This window comes from Idiotropiscis lumnitzeri, chromosome 12 (genome assembly GCF_059441095.1).
Source record: "Idiotropiscis lumnitzeri isolate Australia: NSW breed Sydney's pygmy pipehorse chromosome 12, RoL_Ilum_1.0, whole genome shotgun sequence".
NCBI lineage: Eukaryota > Metazoa > Chordata > Actinopteri > Syngnathiformes > Syngnathidae > Idiotropiscis > Idiotropiscis lumnitzeri.
The window spans coordinates 8,525,659-8,547,025 of NC_142402.1; the positions used below are offsets into that span (position 1 = coordinate 8,525,659).

The 21,367-nt window shown below is 40.0% G+C and overlaps 1 protein-coding gene across 2 annotated transcripts in view; it reads right to left on the reverse strand.

Annotated features, from left to right (window-relative positions):
• Positions 1-4,289: 4,289 nt before the first annotated feature.
• LOC148325738 (vertebrate ancient opsin-like) overlaps positions 4,290-21,367 on the reverse strand; it is a 54,669-nt gene continuing 37,591 nt past the window's right edge. For both annotated transcript variants that reach the window (XM_088310906.1, XM_088310907.1), the window contains 2 exons: positions 20,360-20,593; positions 4,290-7,579 (listed from right to left, as the gene is read on the reverse strand). In XM_088310906.1, the coding sequence (XP_088167032.1) occupies positions 7,307-7,579; positions 20,360-20,593 (507 nt within the window). In that variant the 3' untranslated portion in view covers positions 4,290-7,306. The remainder of the gene's footprint in view (positions 7,580-20,359; positions 20,594-21,367) is intronic.

Sequence of the window (21,367 nt, forward strand, 5' to 3'; positions counted from 1 at the left end):
CATCCACCGTGCTGCCCTCTGTAGTGATGTGAATATCACAACATCCACAAGAGTGGAATCTAGACTTACGCTCCAGCATCTCCTACTCATTACACAGACAACTGAGAACTGGACACAAATTCCCCTCAAAGGATTCATATTCTGTGCTCTATATGCTGCAAGTAGTGAAATTGGCATCTGAAAACCATAATCAAGCAGCAGAAAAAAAATTTAAATGAATGAGAAACTTGTTAGGCACTGGAGAAAAGCTGAGCGTATTCCTGCTGTGATGAAGAAAACACAGAAAAAAAGAAAAACTAAATGACCACCGCTAGAGCAACGAGTCCGGCAGTGGCTGCTTTAACAACGTGTTGCGGGATGGGATTACGGTACGTCTCCACGCTCAGTTTGTTGCCAAGAGCACAGACAGCGGTGTCCCAAAAACATTAACATTCAAGTTTATTCGTCGTGGAGCTAAAAACTTTCATAGTGTTTGCATATCTTACACCTATTCAGTTTTTTGTTTTATATTCTATAATTTTTGTTTGATTTATAACGAGTTGGAGTCCGGAAAATTGGGTATTTGTCATTTAGATTTACATGCAGGGGTGGGTATTCCTTCACTGTTGACGGAGGGTTTGTCAATTCGTCACTGATGGATGCTGGTTTTGCTGACCAAAGCTTAAAAAAAACTGACAAACTATACACCAACATAAGTGGACTTTCATCCATCACTGGAATTAGCACCAATCAGGACAGTACTTCTCAGTCGGACATTGACGGACTCTCGTTTCGCTGTCGACCGACAGAAACACACGCTACGTGTCTCTCTTTAATAAGTGGGAGTGAATATACACCTGGGTAGCTTCCTGCATGTTTTAAGATGTCTTCCTCGTCCAATAACCCTGATTCAAATGATCAGCTCATCAGCAAATTCTGCAGAATTTGAATAACAATCATGGCCATTTAAATCTTTGTTGGAGGAGGGAGACAACAGGCCATCGAGGACCGGAGTTACCCACCCTTGTACTATGGGCTCATCTCATTCCTCTACTGAACATTCCAACTCCTCGCTCCTCTGTTTACATGCAAGCCACCCCCACCCCACCCCTCACAATAAATTTCATCAAGGAGGGAGGAGATGACAAAGAAGCGAAGTGGGAGGAAGTAGAAATGCGTTGGGGAAACTTATCCAATGAGCCATTTGGAACGGTCACATCCACGTGGGTGCTTGCAGCAGCACGCATCCATCAATATGCAGATCTCCGTGCCTCCAACAACAGTAGAGAGCTATCCAATTCCTTCTTTTTGACTTTTGTCACTGACCGGAGGTAATTAACCATCCAAGCAACTGTTTTAGTCTACTTCATGGAATCATTTGTGTTATGGTTTTTTGTTAGGTTTGAGGACCCAATTGCAGGAAACCAGGGAGACAAGTAAAAATGAAAATCAAAGGAGTGGAAATCCCCGTGCCTGTGTGGGTTTTCTCAGAGTAATCCGTTATCTTCCCACATTCAAAAAGATGCATGGTAAGTTAATTGGACACTCCAAATTGTGTGATAGTGAATGAGAAGGAAGTGTGAATTGTTTGTCTGTGTGCCTTGTGATTGGCTGGGAACCACTCCAGGGTGTACCCCGCCTACTGCCCAGAGACAGCTAGGATAGGCGCCAGCACATCCGCAAACCTTGTTAGGAGAAGTGGCTTAGATAATGGACGGATGGACAAATCAAAGAATCAAAGGCACTAAATAATCATCCAAAAACCTGAATAAACTAATGACCAAATAGCAACTACAAAGGAAGAAATAAATCATTTCAGGATGCGACAACTGACAGGAATTACAAGCAATAGCAAATGATAACACAAAGGCTAAAAGGAGGGAGCATACTAAATACAAAAACTGACAAGACACAGAAGATTACAAGACACAAGGGACTAGGCTGACAAGCGCAGGTGGAAACAAAAAGACCTAACAAACACGACAAGACAAACTACAAAAAAACAAGACAGAACATGAAACCAAACCAAATGCAAATCTAAGCTAAAACACAGATCCTGACAATTTGACGGTGACGTCCGCTGAATATAACGTGACAAATGCCGTCAGCGTGCCAGAATTATTCAATTATCACCGCAATGTTACTCTTTATGTTTCAACATTGTTACGCTTCACAAATTTGCAAATCTGCTCCCGCTCGTATTACCTTGGATTGGTTGCCACGACAACAGAACGGGGTTCGGCGCCCGACAATTTTTTATAAATATGGCCGAAGGGTCGAGGTTGGATGAGTACCAAGATAGTGGCTGGACGGCGGGGCGTGGGGGAGAAAAAGGCTCAAGTGCCCAGCTCTGCTAATAATTTATGTATGCGTACGTATGTGCATGTAAAACTTTGTGGTTGTGGGTTTCCTCTGGTTTGGGTCACCTTTGCCGGATGTCAGACAGAGAGAGATTTTATTGTCATGTGATGGACTTTTATTATGTTTGATTTATCTACTACTGGTTTACAAGGCTCACACTGTATGTTATATTATGTTGATTTATGGAATATTGGAGTCAAAGAGATGATTGTATAAATTGACTGGAAATACTATGGAATATTTTAGATTTAGTTTTTACAGTACTCAGCATAGTTACTGGAGTAGATACACCACTTATGCCCGAGTCAAGTAGTACGTTCTCAACGCGGATTGGCTGTCGCCATTGAAGACGAAGTAGAAGAAGAATATCTGACTATCCCAAACTAGTGGTGACAAACTGTAATTTAGTGACGATGTCAGCATTGTTAAAAGAACAATGATAGAGTGATCAACTCACGATTACAATTTTAGTTTGGCTTGAAACCATAGCAGACTGATGATGACAGACAGGTGGCTTGGCCACCGACGAATGACAAATGACAGATCGACAAAATGACGATTTGTGCTCTTGTGGGTTTGAACATAGCATCGCCAATCAAATGCTGCCCCTTTAAATGTGGTGTACTCACATCTCGCATGGAGAAATCCCTGTGAGGAAAAGGGTACAGCAATCCATGTGTGACCGGTTTGGCAGCAGACAATGTAACTAACGTAACACAATGTCATTAAATGAACTGGTAATAACCTCTTAAATCTTAAATGTTTTATGTGTCTATAGTCACCCTGATCGTTCCTGAAGCATATCTCACAAGCGGTTTTCAAGTTTATACAGGTAATGCCAGGCTACACTTGGAAAATTAAGTTCAACAGTTTATTTTTGTGGATATTATTTGTATTACAAAAAAAAAAAATGATGACACGGTCAGAAAACTATTGTGGGCTGGTTTTTATTTTTATATCATTGGCCGAAAACAGTAGCAGAAAAGTGAAGATATATTTACAATGCACAACCTACCACCTTCGAAAATATTTAAATATTTACAGGACACGTTTTGCAGAACTTACTCTGGCTGCCCATCACGAGCAATGCTATTAGGTTGAGAACTCCCTCAAAAATGGGTGGGGGTGTTACCATTCAACATGCGGTGTAGTATTTATTGTTGCAGCCTCCCCCAACTCTGGGTTTGAACCTGCGCGGCCCGTTTTTGATTACTCAGCTAAAAGTCCAGCCTGCCCCGCAGCTCAAAACCCTGTTCGCAGACTCACCAGCAGGATGGAATGACGTGGTCGTCGAGAACCGACCTTTCTCTTTATGGCCCCTCAATCTCTGCAGGGTGGTTAATCTATTATTGATCGGTGACATACAGTACGTGGATGACCCCCTTCCAGGTGGATGCCGCTGCTCCATTGTATTAACCCATGTCCCTTGCTGAGGCTTATATCCCAACCTTGCTCATCTCAAGTAATTTGAACTATTTGATGAGTAACATTTACCTGAGCAGTTCCCATTACATTTTGTCCAGGGCACAACATTTTCACTTAATCAGTTCCCGCTCTTTTTGCTGAGTAAAGATCTTTTGATCTTATCCATGACGAGAAGCCAGGAATTGAGACGGACAGGGAGATGCTGTGGAATGTGAGAATGATCACTTTTTGTGCAAATTCTTCATGGGCAACTGTTTAAATCTCTTGAAACATGAAGCTAATTTAATGTTAAGGCATTGCTGATATTAATCAGTTAATCAGACATTTTGAGTGCTTGGTTATTGTAGTCTACTGTGGCAATGCCCTAAACTGGTTACACTAATATTGGTATGTTGATAAACATCTTATCACTCCTTACCAAGGACGGGACAAACAGCAATTAGGAGAATCGTGAGTTTTATTTACAGAGCACTTTGCAAGTTGCAAGGTGTGAAACAATAAAGAGGATAAAAGTGCAAGGCAAAATTGCATATAAAAAAATAAAAAGTCAGCGCCATCCGAAGAGAAATCAGAATATAGGTTCTCAGTGGCCGGCTTTGGATGTTCTTGGTCTGTCCTGGTTGATATGCCTCTGCAACATTTTGTGCCTATGGATTGGCAGACTGGAGTGGTGGACCTTTTCAAGAAGGGTGGACTCCTTAGCCTCCCTGGTAAAGTCTTTTCTGGGGTGCTGGAGGAGAGGGCTCATTGGGAAGTTGCCTCTCAAATTAATGAGGGGCTGTGTGTTTTTAGTCCAGACCATCGAACAGTGGACTATATCTACACCCTGGGCAAGGTTCTTGAGTGTACAGGAGGAGTTAGTCCAAGCCTTCGGCAAGTGTTTTGTGTACTTTAAGAAGGCGTTCGACTGTGTCCCTTGAGGAATGTTGCGCTGAGCGCTCCGGGAGAACAGGGTACCGGATACCAATATAAGAGCTGTTAGTTCCTGTGCAACCAGTCTCAAAAGTTTGGTTTGCATTGCCAGTAGCAAATCTGATTCATTACAGTGAAGGTTGGACTCAGTTACTAATATTTTTCCAAACTTTTATGGACATAATCTTGGCGTAGGGAGTCCGAATTGGTGACATCTGTTTGACATATGTGCTTTTTGCAGATGATCAGTTGGCTTCACCAAGCCGAGATCTTCAGCCTTCACTGGAGCGGTTCAATCAGTTGCGATGAGAATCCGTACCTTCAAATCTGAGACCATGGTCCTCAGTTGGAAAAGGGTGGAGTGCTCTCCTCGGGTCGTGAATGAACTCTGCCTAAGTGCACAGTCAATTTCATACATTTTACTCTAAAAAGAATACATTTGGTCACAGACAACAGAGTAAAATTTGAGAGTCAGCTGATGGTCTTCCTGTGTGGAGTTTGCATGTTCTCCCCGTGCCTGTGTGGGATTTCTCCAGGTCCTCTGGTTTCCTCTCACATTCCAGAAGACATGCATGTTAGGTCAATGGAACACTCAAAATTGCCCCTAGGTATGAGTGTGAGTGTGGATGGTTGTTCGTCTATGTGTGCCCTGTGATTGGCTGGCAACCAGTTCAAGGTGTACCCCGCCCACTGCTCGAAGACAGCTGGGACAGGCTCCAGCCCACCTGCGAGCTTCGTGAGGAGAAGTGGACCAGATAAAGGATGGATGGATGGAAGTGTTCAAGTATCTTGGGGTCTTTTTCACAAATAAGGTGTAGAATCGAGTGGTCATGTGACTGGGCGATCGGCTATGTGTCTGCGGAGTTGATTTACCATTCAATCTAAATTCCTATCATTGAAATAGGTGACCAGTTACACCCGTTACACCCCTCAAAGGATGAAAGGGCCCCTTTGAAGAATATTGAATTTCTTATTTGTCTACATGTGGCCTTTGAATGAAAAAGTTTGGACATCCCTGACTCATGCATTACATGTAATGTATCATTTGATTATACTAAACTATTTAAATCTATTTCCTTAACTGTTGATATTTCACATTATTTTAAGACAAAACGTTGCACGTTGCTGTAGATAAAAACCTTTATTAAGACATCACCGCTCAAAAAAATATAAAATATTCTGTAGCTTTGGTATCAACCTATGTACCATAACAATGATATACAAGACCTTCATAACTCATAAATTTAGGGGGGGTGCGGCGTGGTCCTCACAACATATCTGCTCTTTTCAGTAATGAGATAACCACAACACTGAAAGCTTATACATTCACTGGCAACACAATACTGATGCTCAGCTTTTCAAAACCCCACAGCTATCTTTGCACTGCAAGACAATTAAACGGTCAAAATAGTTGTACCGATGCAGACAAGCACATGACAAACAATATATACAGAACAAAATCATTTTAGCAACAACATATCATAGTGTCATTTGAATACTTGTTGTGCACTGGAAAGAAGTATTGATGTGATTCATGACATGGTTCTTGTTCAGAATCGTCACATATTGTAAACATTTTGTGATAGGCATGGGAGCTCCGCCCATGTGCATTGCTGATCAAGTGCCCTTAAGCAAAACACTGGCCTACCAACACTTTCGGTTTATAAAAGAATGGGCCCTGAGGATTGGGTTTAACCAGACACATTTGACTTCACATTTGTTTTCATTGACTGCGCATGCAGAAATATCATATTATAAACAATGTAAAGATCATTCCAAGGGGGATTGTTCATTTTGGTTCCGTTACAGTGGGCTTGGGTGCAAAGTTTCTAGTGCTATCCACTGAACATGACCAAATATCACTGTGAGATCAAGTGAGATAGATTGTATCCGTCCAAACAGGGATGCGCTCATCAAGTGCTCATGCACACCATTGAGGGAACGATACAGTAGTTCTCTAACATGCATTCGAAGATCACGATTACCATTGAATGCCACTTGCTGTACGTGGCACCAGTGCAGGATGTCCAATCCTGTATTATGATTCTAAATCATTTAGGGAAATTTTGATGCATTTTAAAGAGAGAAATGATCAATTTAAGACAAGGTTGTCACAAAGAAAAATATCTTGAAAATCATTGGTGTTGGACTCTTAGTTCTTGTCTATAATCTTACACCTTGGATTATTTCTGTAAAACCAAGGGTTGGTAGACTAACAAAAATATAGACACTAGGTCGCTTTCTTCCAATCATCTCGATTATTTGAAACATATTCACAAAGCGTTGCTATTGCACAAAGAAAAATATCCATTGAAAAAGTATTCTTTTGCTCCTTTAGTGTCTTTTTTTTTTAATGTTCACATTTTGTCTGCAGAAAAACACAGACTGCCATTGTACGTAGGTTCAGTTCGTGACAATTCTACGCATAATTTCAACAAGCAAGTCCAAGGGTTCCCTCCGGAACTGCTCTGCATTGGCTACAGCAACCTGCGCACCGTTGATGCAACATCTGCATTTTATTGGTTTGAACTGGCTCATTGCACTTGTCCCACACTCAGCTACAGCATCATTTATTATTAACGCCTTCAAGCCTGGAGACTTTGCCGTTTTATGCTGACGTCAAGGTCAATCACCCATCATAGTGGGCCACGAGTGATACTACAACAGGTGGGTTGATCTCTGAAGATGGGGCCTTGGTGACATCAAGGGTGGGTTCGAGGGTAGGGTCCAGTTGGGGCAATACAGCAGCTGGCTGATCCAGCGAGGCCACCATGAACAGAAAGTCATTGGTACGATGAGGACCGGCCCTCATCGGCTTGGTGACAAGCTTGGATGAGCTCTTGACGCTGGAGCCTCGCCGAGGTGCCTCGCAATGTAGCAGTGCTTGAAAGCATCTGTAAAACTAAGAAATACGAGACAACGACTGGATTAAAAATGGATTCAGATAAAACATGCACAAAGGACATGATCATGTTTTGCCGGGAAAGTTTCTTCGTGCATCAAACTGAAAGTTTGCCGTATCATTTCTCACATTGCTCTATGGTGAGCTTTTAAGATGATTAGGTATAATTATGACTGATTAAGCTCTCTCTGCCTCACTCCCTTTCTGCTTCTCTCGACATGATTCTCTTATTAATAATGTTGACTTTTTACATAAAAAACAAAAATAGGCCCTGGGAGGTAATTTATTGGTGAAGTTCCATCCATCCATCATCTGTACCGCTTCTCCTCACTAGGGTCGCGGGGGGTGCTGGAGCCTATCCCAGCTATCTTCGGGCAGTAGGCGGGGGACACCCTGAACTGGTTGCCAGCCAATTGCAGGGCACACAGAGACGAACAACCATCCGCACTCACACTCATACCTAGGGGCAATTTCGAGTGTTCAATCGGCCTGCCATGCATGTTTTTGGAATGTGGGAGGAAACCGGAGTACCCGGAGGAAACACACGCAAGCACGGGAAGAACATGCAAACTCCGCACAGGAAGGCCGGAATCGGGATTGAACCCACAACCATCGTGCTAACCAGTCGGCCACCGTGCCGCCTATTGGTGAAGTTTTCAAATTATATTAAACATTCTACTAATTAGATTCTCATTCACCATTATTGCATCCTCAATTGGCTAAATGATTAATTTGTTCATTTGCGCTAGCAAGTTTAGGCTGAGAGAGCAGAGAGAACAGGAGAACATAATTCCATTTCTCTTTCCTTCTAAAAATAACCTACTGCACATTCATGAAGTGTTCCTAATGAGTTCCACAGCGACCGTTTTATTCTTTCTGAGTCTACTAAATGAAGAATTTATTTGGAAAAAAAAGTGCAACTAACATTGTTCAGTTTGGATTAACAGCAGGGTTACCTTGTACTTCTGATGTTGTTTTTCAATACAGAACTATTACAGATACGCTAATTTCAAAAATAAATTGCAACCAACATCTCTTCATTTAAATGTGCGGTGGTTGAATCTAATGCTACTCTCATTTTAATTACCATTTTAATTAAATTCATTTGAATCATTTTAATTAAAAAATCATACATGCACTAATATTCAATAAAAGGTAAGTGGGCCCACTATTCTTAGAGACTACATTTTTTAAATTATTATTTAAAAAGATATCAATTTATCAACATGAACTGTGCAAAATATTTCTCTGCATTTTCTACGATGCCAGCAGCACTAAAAAAACTGTCTGTGCTGGTACACTTGTGCAGTGAATACGTAGTTCCCATATTGCTGTTTTGTTTTGAGTGGACGTAGCCTGAAGCACCATATTGAGTGTAAACTGACAGGCAGTACTTATGCGACTACAGCTGCTTTTGTTCCTAAAGTCTTAATGTGACCCCACACAAACACAATGCTGTTGTTTTCTTTGTGGCATTGATCTACTGACAAAAAATGTTTCCCCCTGGCGTTACTTTGAGCAGCAGCTGGTTGGTCACTGACGGAATGGGTGGAACAGCTTGTAATTTATTCAGAATGGACCAGCATGGTGGCTAAATAATTTTCCATTCACCCGCCGTACTGTTTAGATTTGCTCACGTGGAGCAATGAAGTCACATAGACACAGCTTAATCGCATAACATTTTTTACATTTTTATTATTAAAAGTGCTACAAAAAAAACACACGCACACAGCTGTATAAAGTTTGTCATGCATAAATGATTTCCTAGCAGTGGGGGGCATCCCATCAGTACGGATGGAAGATTCGTCATTCAGTCACTGAAGGGATTTCGCCCCTATGCTAGAAAATAATTTAAGCACAGCAGACTTTACATGGATGTGGAATGACGAAAAATTGACAAACTGAGCACAGACCCAAGCGGGTTTCCGTCCATCACTAACCAGGTCAATACAGACAGACCTTCTCATTCCGTCATTGCCGGACTCCCGTTTGGCTGCATGTCTATCTACACCAGGCTTATTCCTGAATGAGTGGACGAGTGGCTCCTCATCCTCAGACAAAAACAAAAAAAAAGTTTGAATACCGTAGAGGAGTCATTACATTCCTTCAAAATATTGATGAGGCTGACTCTGAGGATGAGTGTACAATTAGCTGTAGTGCTTGGCTTGTACACAGTGAGGCAGAATGAGCAGTCCTGAGCCCAGTGGAGAGGAGCCGTGTCACGTGTAGTAAAATATCGGCTTTTTGATGTGACAGTCATGATATTTTGGGCAGTGCAGGCCACAGAGTGAAAATCAATAAACTAATAACCTAATGTGGTTCTTGTTCCCCCGTGGAACTGAGAGTCCAGAGGTGTGTTCGGACTTCTGATTTCCTTCCGAAATGAAGGGCAGGAAGTATATTTGCGACACACCTCCTGCATCTTCTTTTTCTTTGGCATCACTGCGCCAGGATATTTTCTCTCCCGGGGCTAAGAGGAGGCTTGACTGATATGTGGTGTCCATGAAGGTGGACATGTGCATAATACATATATATTAAAGCATTAACTCTTAAGACTCTTTTTTATATATATTTTTTAACTCACTTTGATTTCCTTCAAAAATTCTATCATTGTACCATACTAGCTGTACATCTTTAGACCATTATCTCAGAACAAAATACCCTACTCAAGTTACCACTGGGCCTTGCAAACCAACATTGCTGGAGTGTGGTGCTTGTGGGCAGTTTTGAGAAATGTTTCAAAGAAAATGCCTGTAAGGATGTCTACATTTAGATTATATTCAAGAACCATGGAAAGCTATGAGAACAGTTTTTGAATTAAATATACTTCATATTGGGTGATTTTGCATGAATGCCAAGACATTATTAAAGGAAAATAAATAAATAAATAAATATATATATATATCCACTTGCGAATGACGTGAAGTTGGCCACTGTGCAGTGGGAACTTGAAGACCGTCTGCCACCCCCCCAATCGCGTGTTGGTGTGTGACAACCATTATTTTCACTGATATCTGCACTCTACTGAGTGACATTGTACTTGGTCTTCTTGCGAAAACAACACCTCTAATGATGGCCTTGGACATGTGCAGAGTGCTGTATGAGGTAAATTGTCATTATTCAAACTCTGGTTGGATAATTCAACATTGAATGTTTCCACAACCTATCACCAAGTCATGTACATGACGCAAATCAAACTATTTGGAAAGCAAGGAGCAGGCTTCTTTTCTCTCGTGTACAGAGCGAAGGGAGTGATCTGTGTAAATCAACTGTCAAAGTACAAACTATCATAAATAGTGAATGACCGCTTGATAGATTATTCAATCCGTGAAGACGTGGAAGTTTGAACATTGTGATTTCATGCAGATCCTCCCGTTTTTACACCAACTGCTACACAACCTAATTCCCCCGGTGTCACGCAGCTCAAAGTCCAGGTATCCAGTTGGGCTGATGGACAGATAGGTAGATTCTGAATAATTGAGTAGCCCAGCAGCAGTTTGACAGCATAACAATTCATTCAGGATGCTTGGCTGTACTTGAAATTCCAGGCATTTCCAAACATGTCCATCCACAGAGTGCATATTTTAGATTGCAAACACACAACTTAACCATTTTCACTTTAATACTCTCTTTCCAAGTTGACCTTTAAACGTGGAATCTGATAACACTCTTGAGAAAACGTAGTATACTTAGTATACGCAATGAGATTAATGTATACTTATAGTCTACTACATTTTGTCAAAAGTGCAAATACGGAGAAAGCCGTTCACAGCCTGTATGGAGAAAAAGAAAGACACAAGACAGGAAACAAGGCTACAGAATATTTTGTTAAATACAAAACAGAGGAATCAGAGGTAAAGATATAAAAAAAAATTGGAGAACATGAAAAAATGTCCAGTAAACTTATTTCATACGCAAGCAGATATTTGTTCAACCCATGAGAATACTGAAAGTAGCGTAAAAAAACTCCATCACTGTTTTTCACCCAAATCTGAGTACAATTTGAATCGAATGCCAAATGCATTACCGCCACTCTATTGTGTTCTAAAATGTACAATCCAAAAGAATATGTAAAAGGTCTAAGTATCACAATGACAACGGCACATGCTGGTAAACTCCAAGACGTACAGGAACATTATGTCGGCCACAGATTTCCGTGCACATTTGTGTGCTTTCGTCCAACGTGGGAAAAAAAAAATAGATTGACAGGAGGGATTAAAACACGATACTAAAAAAAAAATCACGTGATGTGAAACCACACAAATATTTGTTGATGCAAATTGTTTGAAATTGTGAATTAATAGCCAACAAGAAATAAAGACAACAGTAAATAAGTTGAAACTATTTCATGCGTAGTTTGGCAGGAAGATAGATTTTGAGACAAGAGGTCTCTAAAAAGTTATTTTGTACAAGCATTGAGCTCTGTTGCAGCGTTGCCCGAATTGACATTGTATCATCAACATCATCATCATTAGCTTTCATAATTAACACCTAACATTTGAATCTTAGATTAGTATACATTACATCACGTTTTGTGGATTGTCAAAAAAATATTAGTAGCTGTAATTTAAAACATAAATATATAGTAACATGAATTTCAGACTCTCAATAAATATGGAAAAAAAAAAACCTTCAAATAAAATTAAATACTGTACTTGCCAAAATTCAAAACAATTTTCTGGGAGAAAGTGAGTAGTGTATTTTCACGACAATAAGGCGCAGTCTCAGTTAGGTGTGCTAGGGCTGTATTGTACATTGTACTTAAAAAATATGGAAGCATGCATGCACATTAAAACATACGCCAGCATGTTTTTAAAAAGATAGCCAGAGTTTAGTTGTACTTTATTAAAGTATTTAACACACCCCCAATTGGGGGCGTGCCTTTCGCGTCCTCTTTCATGGGCACCCTTCCCGCTTTAACAGCCTAATGCGGTCCTGAGTCGTGTCCACCTTTCCTTTATATAAGCAGCGTGTTGGCAGGAAATGCTCCCAGTCTGTCAAGCGGATCGCTCATCAAAGTCATACAACAAGATTTACAGATTTTGGAACTTGGTGCACACATAAGGTGCGCCCCCGTCTATTTTGGAGAGAATTTAAGACTTTTTAAACGCGCCTTATGGTCATCCACATACCCGTAAATAAAAAAATAGGACCCAACAGACTGCCAACAAAGACCATCAACACGTTCTGCCCTTTGACCTTCATTAGTCCATTTTCGCTAACTGAAGTTGAATTTATTGAATAAAGTGTAGATAATAAATGGCTGTATGGCTGAACGCATGGATGGTGTGCACCTCCCAAAAAGTTGACTGAGTCCCTCGACTTAACACTGAACTTGCCGAATATTTGCCGGATGTGAGAGAAATGCCTCAGGACATTCCAGGCACTATATTTCTATAAGCAATACATTGTCTGTCTGTCAATAACCTGCAGCTTATCTAAGAAAGGAGGAAAGCAACATTTCTCCTGAGCTGTCCCAATACACTGGCGGGGCTCGGTCGACCAAGGAAGAAATGGAAGGGTTAGGAGTATGCTAACACAGACACACGCACACACATGCGCGCACAAAAGGCTAGAAGGCCAAGCAAACCGGGAAGACAGGCACAGAAACATAAATCATTGCAGGGAGATAGAAAGCGCGGGATGCACTGACAAGGTACATTGTACTTCGGGGAGAGAGGTCAGATGCACCTCTGAGAGGGTGATTTCAGAATGATCGCAATGGTTTCAGACAGTGCTGTCAGCTACCTGGTCTGATGCTCAGATATCACTTCACGCTTTGAGGATGTGTCTGTTTTTTAAGTAGATGTCTTGCTTTGGATGTGATTGTGGAAAGTAGTACAGATTGTTCGTCTTTTTATACTTTGTCTCTTTGCGAGAGAAAATCAATGTTGTTTCTGACGAGAATATTAATTTTGTCACTTACGTGAACGGATGTAATAAAATAGCAAAGCAAATATTCCAGAGAAAGTGCGTTAATTCTGTGCGGCAAAAGACAAGATTCTAAATTGCTCTCAGTGGTTTAGAGGCTGACAGTCACTTGAGTTCTCTTTAAGGAATCTAAATGAAGTGATTCCATGCTCGGATGCTTTGTTCATGGGCATTACTATGATAATTGGATGACTTTATTTGCTCGCATAAATTGTGATATTGAGTAGCATCCCAGAACTCCAAAAAATAAATATGATCTGAGCACTCCCACGAGGAAACTGTTTTACTGCCACGTACCAGAACATATGAAGAGAATGAAAGGCATCTGATTACTGCCCTTCCCTATTCTCAGGATGCAATCGGTTTAGTGTGTATTACATGTTGTACGCGACATTGGTGCGGTATAAGCCTCAAATTTTCAGAAGCAACCAATTTCCGATAAAGCCTTTAATTGCGTTTTTTGTTTCATTGCAGAACAGCTGCTTGCCTTAAATGCCAATATGCCCCCATGTTGACTTCCCGGACAACTGAGGAGGAGAATGCTTATGTCTTAATATGCAGTGTATTGATTTGGGTTATAAAATGTTCTACCCAACAGGCCCCAGGAGATCAAAACAGAGCGGAACCTCTAATGTCAAACAGCCATGAGGATATATCGTTCTTCCAACATGTTCGGGAGAACTATATCACACAAACTGCAAAGGTTAAACTGCGGAGGATTTGGATCGGTGAGCATCTGGTTTGGCCAAATATCGTCTTATGTGAGTAGCTGTATTTGGTATTAGTGTGAAGACAAACCTCCTTGTCTCACGTCATCATCTCTACGCATTTGCATTGTTTTAAAAACAGTTTGAATTTGGAACCTGAGAAAATAGTTTTATAAATAACAATTGAAGGGATATGGCATTGTGTTTAACCGTAGAAGTTCCACTTTACATTAATGTGGCCGTCTGAAAAATACAATACAAGTAAAATTCAGAAAGTCGTCAAAAACAGGGAACAGTGTAATTTAAAACTTAATGGTTCAAGGCTAAAAAAAAATAAATAAAATAAAATAATGTAATATATATATATATATATATATATATATATATATTTGTGGAGCAGTTATGCTAACCAATGACTTAATTTCAATTTTTTGCTGGTTAATTGCAGCAACTTGAAGCAAGCAACTCAACTTTATTTGTATAACACTTTCAAACAACCATTTGTGCATACAAAGTGCTGTACATGGAGTAAAAATCAATCATACAATAACAAAGTCAGCGAAAACAGAAATTAGGCAGCTATAAATTACAGGGGAGGAGGTTGGACTAAATTGGATCCCTTCATGAGATAAAATGTGCGCCTCTTCATCATTGCAGGGTATGTTCAAGCATGTTGAGAATTAAGAGCTGCGAACAGCATGATGCGTTTGTGACTGTAAAATGTGCTTTTGCTGTCTGAATGAGGCGGCTTCATGTGTGCGAGTCTGTGAGAAGGTCTCATAAAGGGAAGACAACTTCAAATGCTGCTCTAATAATCTCCAGAATGTTCCAAATTGTCAGGCCGGATGTGCGCTGCACAGTGGGCTGTGACGGTATGCAAGATGTTACGGATGGGCAGATAGTTAATTAGGCATCAGTAATGTTTCATCTGGACGTTATTCACTCCAGTGGTTTCTGTCTCTGCAACTTTGTGTGGAAGTGAGTTTCACATCACGTTGAATGACATGCAAAACACCGTTCGTTGACAGGAATCAAAAAGCGCGTTGAGTCAAGACATACCCACAAGTCCACAGTATGAATTCCTGTTCCTGGTGGCCAATTTGGCTCTGTTGACTGTGGGTGCCACTGATGGATGATGGGAGAAATGCACGCCAGCTGTTCCTTGTATCTGTACAGCATTTTTAGTCTTCAACTCGCCTCAACTCATAGTCTCCATAGTAACGGGCTGGGAGGAATTGAAGACTGAAAATGACATACAGGACATTGGAGTGTTCCCGTCAGGCTGTCACAACTTGGTAGTATCATATGTTTTATTAAACTTTCCTGAAACATCATCTATTTATGGCTGAGCTGAGCTCCGAGTTGGACATGTTTTTAATAAGAAGAAAAACATTGCCTCTTTTAAAATCCGTAACATTTCAATTTCACATTGCAACAAACAAAATCTAATGACAAAATAAGTCAACAATGAAAATAAAGTATCAATGTATAATTTAAGATACATTTTGATAAAAATGACAAACTACAAGAAAACCTGTCACGGACAAGTTAATTAGCTATAATCATTGATCATTTGTTTTGATATAATGCGATTCAGACATGTATTGTGTTCCCTTAAATCATCATACACAATCATAATCCCAAAGAACGTTTTCTGGATAGTGATTAAACAATGTGATGTAATTTATGACAGATTCAAGACAGGTTGAATGTTAATAATTTCTAACTAAATGCCAGTGCAGGCTGTTTTTGATTAAAATATGATTATTGATTTACACTCCTCATGCCATTTGCTCACTTTTTAATAAGGAGGTATTTGTCACACTCTCTACTATTAGCTTTGTTCCCCTGCAGAGTGAAGTAGTAATGAAAATACAATACGAGCAACCTAAAAAAAAAACAATCTAATTCATCTCTACCACAAGTGAAAACCACACGACATTCAAGTATTTATTTCTGGTAGTAGCGCCTGGTGAGAGTGTTGACATACTTCAGATTTGCTTCACCCAATGGGGTTCCTGCTGTGCATCAATATAAGATGCTGAGAGGCTTTATTTAATACATTTGGAGTGTCTGTGTTGGACACCGATGGATGAGAATGTCCTGGAAACGTAAGCCTTGTTTAAGGCATCCAAACTTAGCCATTATACAATGCTTGACCTCAAAACAAATCCTTTTGTGGCAAAAGTGCAACAGAACGCTGATAAAGCTGATTTAAATTTACCAAAGACTATACTAATACAGTATTCCCAAAAAGAGATTTTTTTTCCTCTGGCATTATTATTCTGTGGCACAAACTCTTACTTGGCCATGAATTTTCCAGACTGTGGAATTGGATCAATAGCAAAAAGAAGTGCAAGACGAATGACATGACTTAAATACAAAGAATGTGTGAAATCTATCCATTAATCCTCAGTCGCGTAGAATCAGATGGAGTTTAGCACTTGTTAAATAATGGATGGATGGATAGAAAGATAATCACCACAGGTCTAACGAGAAAACTGACAGATGGAACATGTTGAATGGTTGAGTAAACTCCCCATCCTCAGCACCTTATTTTTGTTTTGATCCCATCTTCTTTTATAGAATATATAAAAAATATATATAAATATATATATAATGCATATTTTATATATATTAGTTGCTGTCAAGCGATTAATTTTTTTAACTAATTAATGGCAAAAAAAAATTAATTGGGATTAATCACATTGTTCAACTACTATTTCTTGTGAAGCTTGTAATAGGTATTTACTTGAATAACATTGCATAATTAAAGTAAAATCACCAAATATAGATTGGATTTTAAACCAAAGACTGTTCTAATAGCTTTCTTTGACCCTTGAATGCAATCTAAATGGAGTCCTCTTTACAGGCATTTTCCTTAGAAAAAATTCTCAAAACTATTACATTTATTCTGCTCACAAGCATCACACGCCAACTCCAGTGTTGATTTGCAAGGCTTGGTGGTAACTTGAGCAGGGTAGTTTGCACACCGAATATACAATATTTGAATTTGGCTTTGCAAGATATTCAAAATATTTTTCAAGTAAATAAAACCAAGTTATATATTATTATATATATTATTCAATACGTCTGAATCGTGTGAGAATATCTTGAAGCGGGGTGACATTTGTGTCAAAAAAGCCACATTTGAAAATTTACACAAAGTGATGATAAATGCGCACACAACAGACAAATCTCACCCCATACTGAAAACGATGATGTCGCTCATTCTAAGCATGAATTTAAATCCTCTTCAAGCTATAAAACTCTACCAGTCTTAATTGTTCTATAAAGTGTTGCGTAGTTATTTTGGTTGGAGCCAGTGTCATCCTGTATTTTATTATTCATTAACTCTTAATTTTACGATACAATACCTGTGTGAGCAGAGGCTCCGTGTCTCAAATATACGTGCTGTTTATTGAAGACTTGCAAATTGCTTTGAATTGCTGCATCCCACAGGTGGTAAACTGCAAATGCCAGCAGTGGTGAAGAGTGTCTGAAATACTGATATTATCAATGTATTATCGAGCGGAAGTAAATTCTCTCCAAAAAGCAATATTTTAAGATGTTAGAAGAGTAACTAAAGCACGATTACTTCCTTGGAAAAAGTAACAGGTAATTCTAAAATGAGGCGTTACAAACGTGTACATTTGGAGTAAGGTGTTAATCAATAACACATTACTGGCATCACTGCCCATAGTGCCTCTATGGCGCTCCAGCCAAAAATAAAATTATGAGTCCATCACTTAATAGGTTAGTATGCAATGTGCCACTTATCAGCTGGACATGTGACTGTTTACAGTGTTCCTTCCACTGCAGGAGAAAAGTTTCACATATATGTATTAAAAAAAAAAAAAAAAAAAATATTATTAACAGGTTAAAATAAATCTGGTCCATTACATTTTGACTGCTTCTCGTACCCACAGATATTTTGATGCGCATTTGTAAGCCTTTGACTGACAAAAAAATAAATTAATAAAAATCTTCTGTTGGTTTGTGGCATCATCGACACGTTTACAAAGAGAGGGGCATTCTCTTAGCAGTTGACAATAAAGAGAGAATTGAAAAAGCAATGGTAAGCAGTAAAAATAAAGGTGCAATTTTCTTTGCTAGTTCGGCATAAAAAGCCGGTTGCAGGATCAATAATACAGGCTGCTAGGCATGTTGATTTATGATGTGCGAGGCTTTACTCAAACGCACCATGGCCACTGAAAGTGTGGCCACAAGGTGAATTTCTACCTCTGTTTGAATGGCAAAACTGGAATAAATTAGCAAAGATATATACATTTCAAAAGAAATGAATTCTGCCATATGTTATTCGACCTAACTCAACTCAACTCAAGCTACTTCAGGAACATGCAGTTGTGAAACCCAAAAAAGTAAATTGCACTGATGGAGTATTGAAGGTACTCAGAGCATGAGCCAACAAACTCACTGGTGTCTTCACTAAAAACTTTAACCTGCACCTGTCACAAGCCATCCTCCCTCCATACCCGAACTTGTCCAAAAATGCTATCAGTGGACTTGTTGCACTCATGCCGGTGGTCATGAAGTGTTTCGAAAGACTCGTCTTACAGCACATCAGTTCCTCCCTCCCACCAAGTCACGACCCCGTCTGCCACTGGATTTATTTATCTTTTAACGATACGCCCACAAGTTGTCAGCCAAGGTTGTTTACTGATCCCCCTACCCATCTCTCTAACACTTACATCTAATTCTGGGATGACACCACTGTGGTCGGTCTTATCTGAAATGAGTCATCATACAGAGATGTGATAGGGTGGCTGTCTTAGCGGCGTACAGTAAACCTCCTCACACCAAACACCCCTAAAAGACAAGAAAGCTCATTCTGGACTTTTTTTTACAAAAAAAAAGGGGTGCACAGCTCCGACGGCCTCCCCTGGTCTCTTAACATGACGGCCGTGGTAAAGAAGACCCAACAGCGAGTATATTTCCTGAAAGTAATTAGAAAAAAGAACAACCTGCCGAAGACCCTGTGGGAGGTGTTGAGAGCACCCTGACATACTGCAAGTTTGTGTGGTGCACTGGATACATGGCAGCTTATTATAGTACACCACAGAGTGGATGATCACGGGTCGCTTTCTGCCCAGCTTGTACTACTTTGCCAGATCTTTCTACCTGATCAAAGCAGCTAACATCATCTAGGACAATTCCCGCTCCAGTAACCACCCGCTTGCGACCTCTGCACAGACTAAAAACAGACTAAGAGTCAGCTTCTCACCTAGAGCCATCACCAAACTGTCATAAAAACTCACATAATTCACAACTCTACACACCTCCATTTTAGTGTTGTAACTCCCAAGCACATGAGTCATCATATGAATAACATTCAAGTCCAATATCAATTTTCTATTTTGTTTATTCATCATGTTTTTCTTTTTTTTAATTCCTCTTCTGCAATGTGCCCTGTTAATTATTTTCATCTACATTTCGTTATTGTTTGTATTTCCTAGCCCTGTTTGTATCACACTATGGATAATTCCAATTTCTCTGTGTATTAGAATCACAATAAAGGCTGTTCTATTCTATTCTATTTTATTCTATTCTATTTTATTCTAACAAGGCACAGCATTCCATAGCAATGTGCAAATAAGTCAATAAAATTTTTTTTTTTTCTCGTGTGGGCATGGTCTCAAGCTTAATTGAGATCCGCTGAGAGTGTTAGTAAAAATAATTCATTGTTAATTGTACTGTAGGTTTTCCCTCTGGCTTAAGTGTCGCCACTTGCTGCGAGAAATTAATTAGAACTACATAAATGTAGCCTCAGTGATTGTTTATTTTTAGACAGCGTGCCACTTTGAGACAGCCAGTATATGTTGCCCTCTGATCTGAAATGACTATGTGAACATTACACACCTTTTAATGCATACTGAAATTTATAAACCAATGGAATCCCATGATATGCAGTTAAAGTCGTGCAAAACAAACAAACAAAAAAAAAACCCACATATACTACCCTTGGCTATTTTGTCACACAAAGTTCTTCACGTCTCAAAAGAATTTAAAACATCTGGCGAGACCCAAGCTAAGGGAGAATATAAAAGTTGAAGTCCTCACAAGGCAAACTATGGTCTGACCATATGTTAAATATCACACGAGATGGCCAGACCTCCCTTACCTGTTTATTCATGAAGACGTATATCACCGGGTTGATGACTGTGCTCGTCTTCGCCAGGACTGAAGGTATGATGCTCGCTTCAGGTGTGACAAGGCCAGGCGGTCCGAAAGTGGCCAGCAGCGCCATGATACCGTAAGGCAGCCAGCACATGAGGTAGCAGATGACCATGATCACCACCATGAACAAGACTCGCTGCTCCCGTTTTCTGCTCATCGACGGGTTGATCCCACTCACCTGGAGACAGCAAGGAAGGAAAGGGTGAGAGATTTTAGGGCAGGCGCGTTTCCAGACCCCCCCGGAGCCCAACCCCTAAAAAAAAAAAAAGTTTGAATAAATAACCGAGATGGAATGAACAAACTACTATCAGATTTTTTTCTTTTTATCCCCAGCCTACAAATCCTCATTGGAGAGATTCCACAATCTTTTTTTTTTGCCATTGTGTTGTTGACATGGGGGCCCCAACAAGCCAGCAACAGGTAGTAAGGACCCCTAAGCAGGGGATGTGCGACTTGTTCGGCCCTTGTTTTGTCATTGATGTGGGCCAATGACAGCCAACTCTCGGGGGGCCCTTCAGCTTGGGGTCTGTTTGCCCCATTGAGGCAACACTGCTTCAGGGGAGATGACATGGAGGGACAGGGTTAGTTTATGATCTCCCAATGTTTTCAGGCGAATAGGATCTAGAGAAGTGGCTATGACGTGAGAGGTAAAGAAAGGAACAAGAGGATCAGGAAGTGCATCAAAAGAAAATAACTTCATCAGTGAGGTGAGAGGTAGAGACATCTGAAAATGATACAGTCGTATTTTCTCTATTCATCCTTTCCGGATTGTTGAGGAGCCTTGCAAACGCAAACAAAATAAAGCCACACACAAACTAGCTGGACACTGATTTTTTTTGTAGTTTTGGAGGTCTCTTTAATCTATGTTATAAGAAGACATCGTATTTTGATAAGATGTGATATGTTGTATATTTATTTAATCAATAAATATCCACAAAAAGGAGAGGGAACA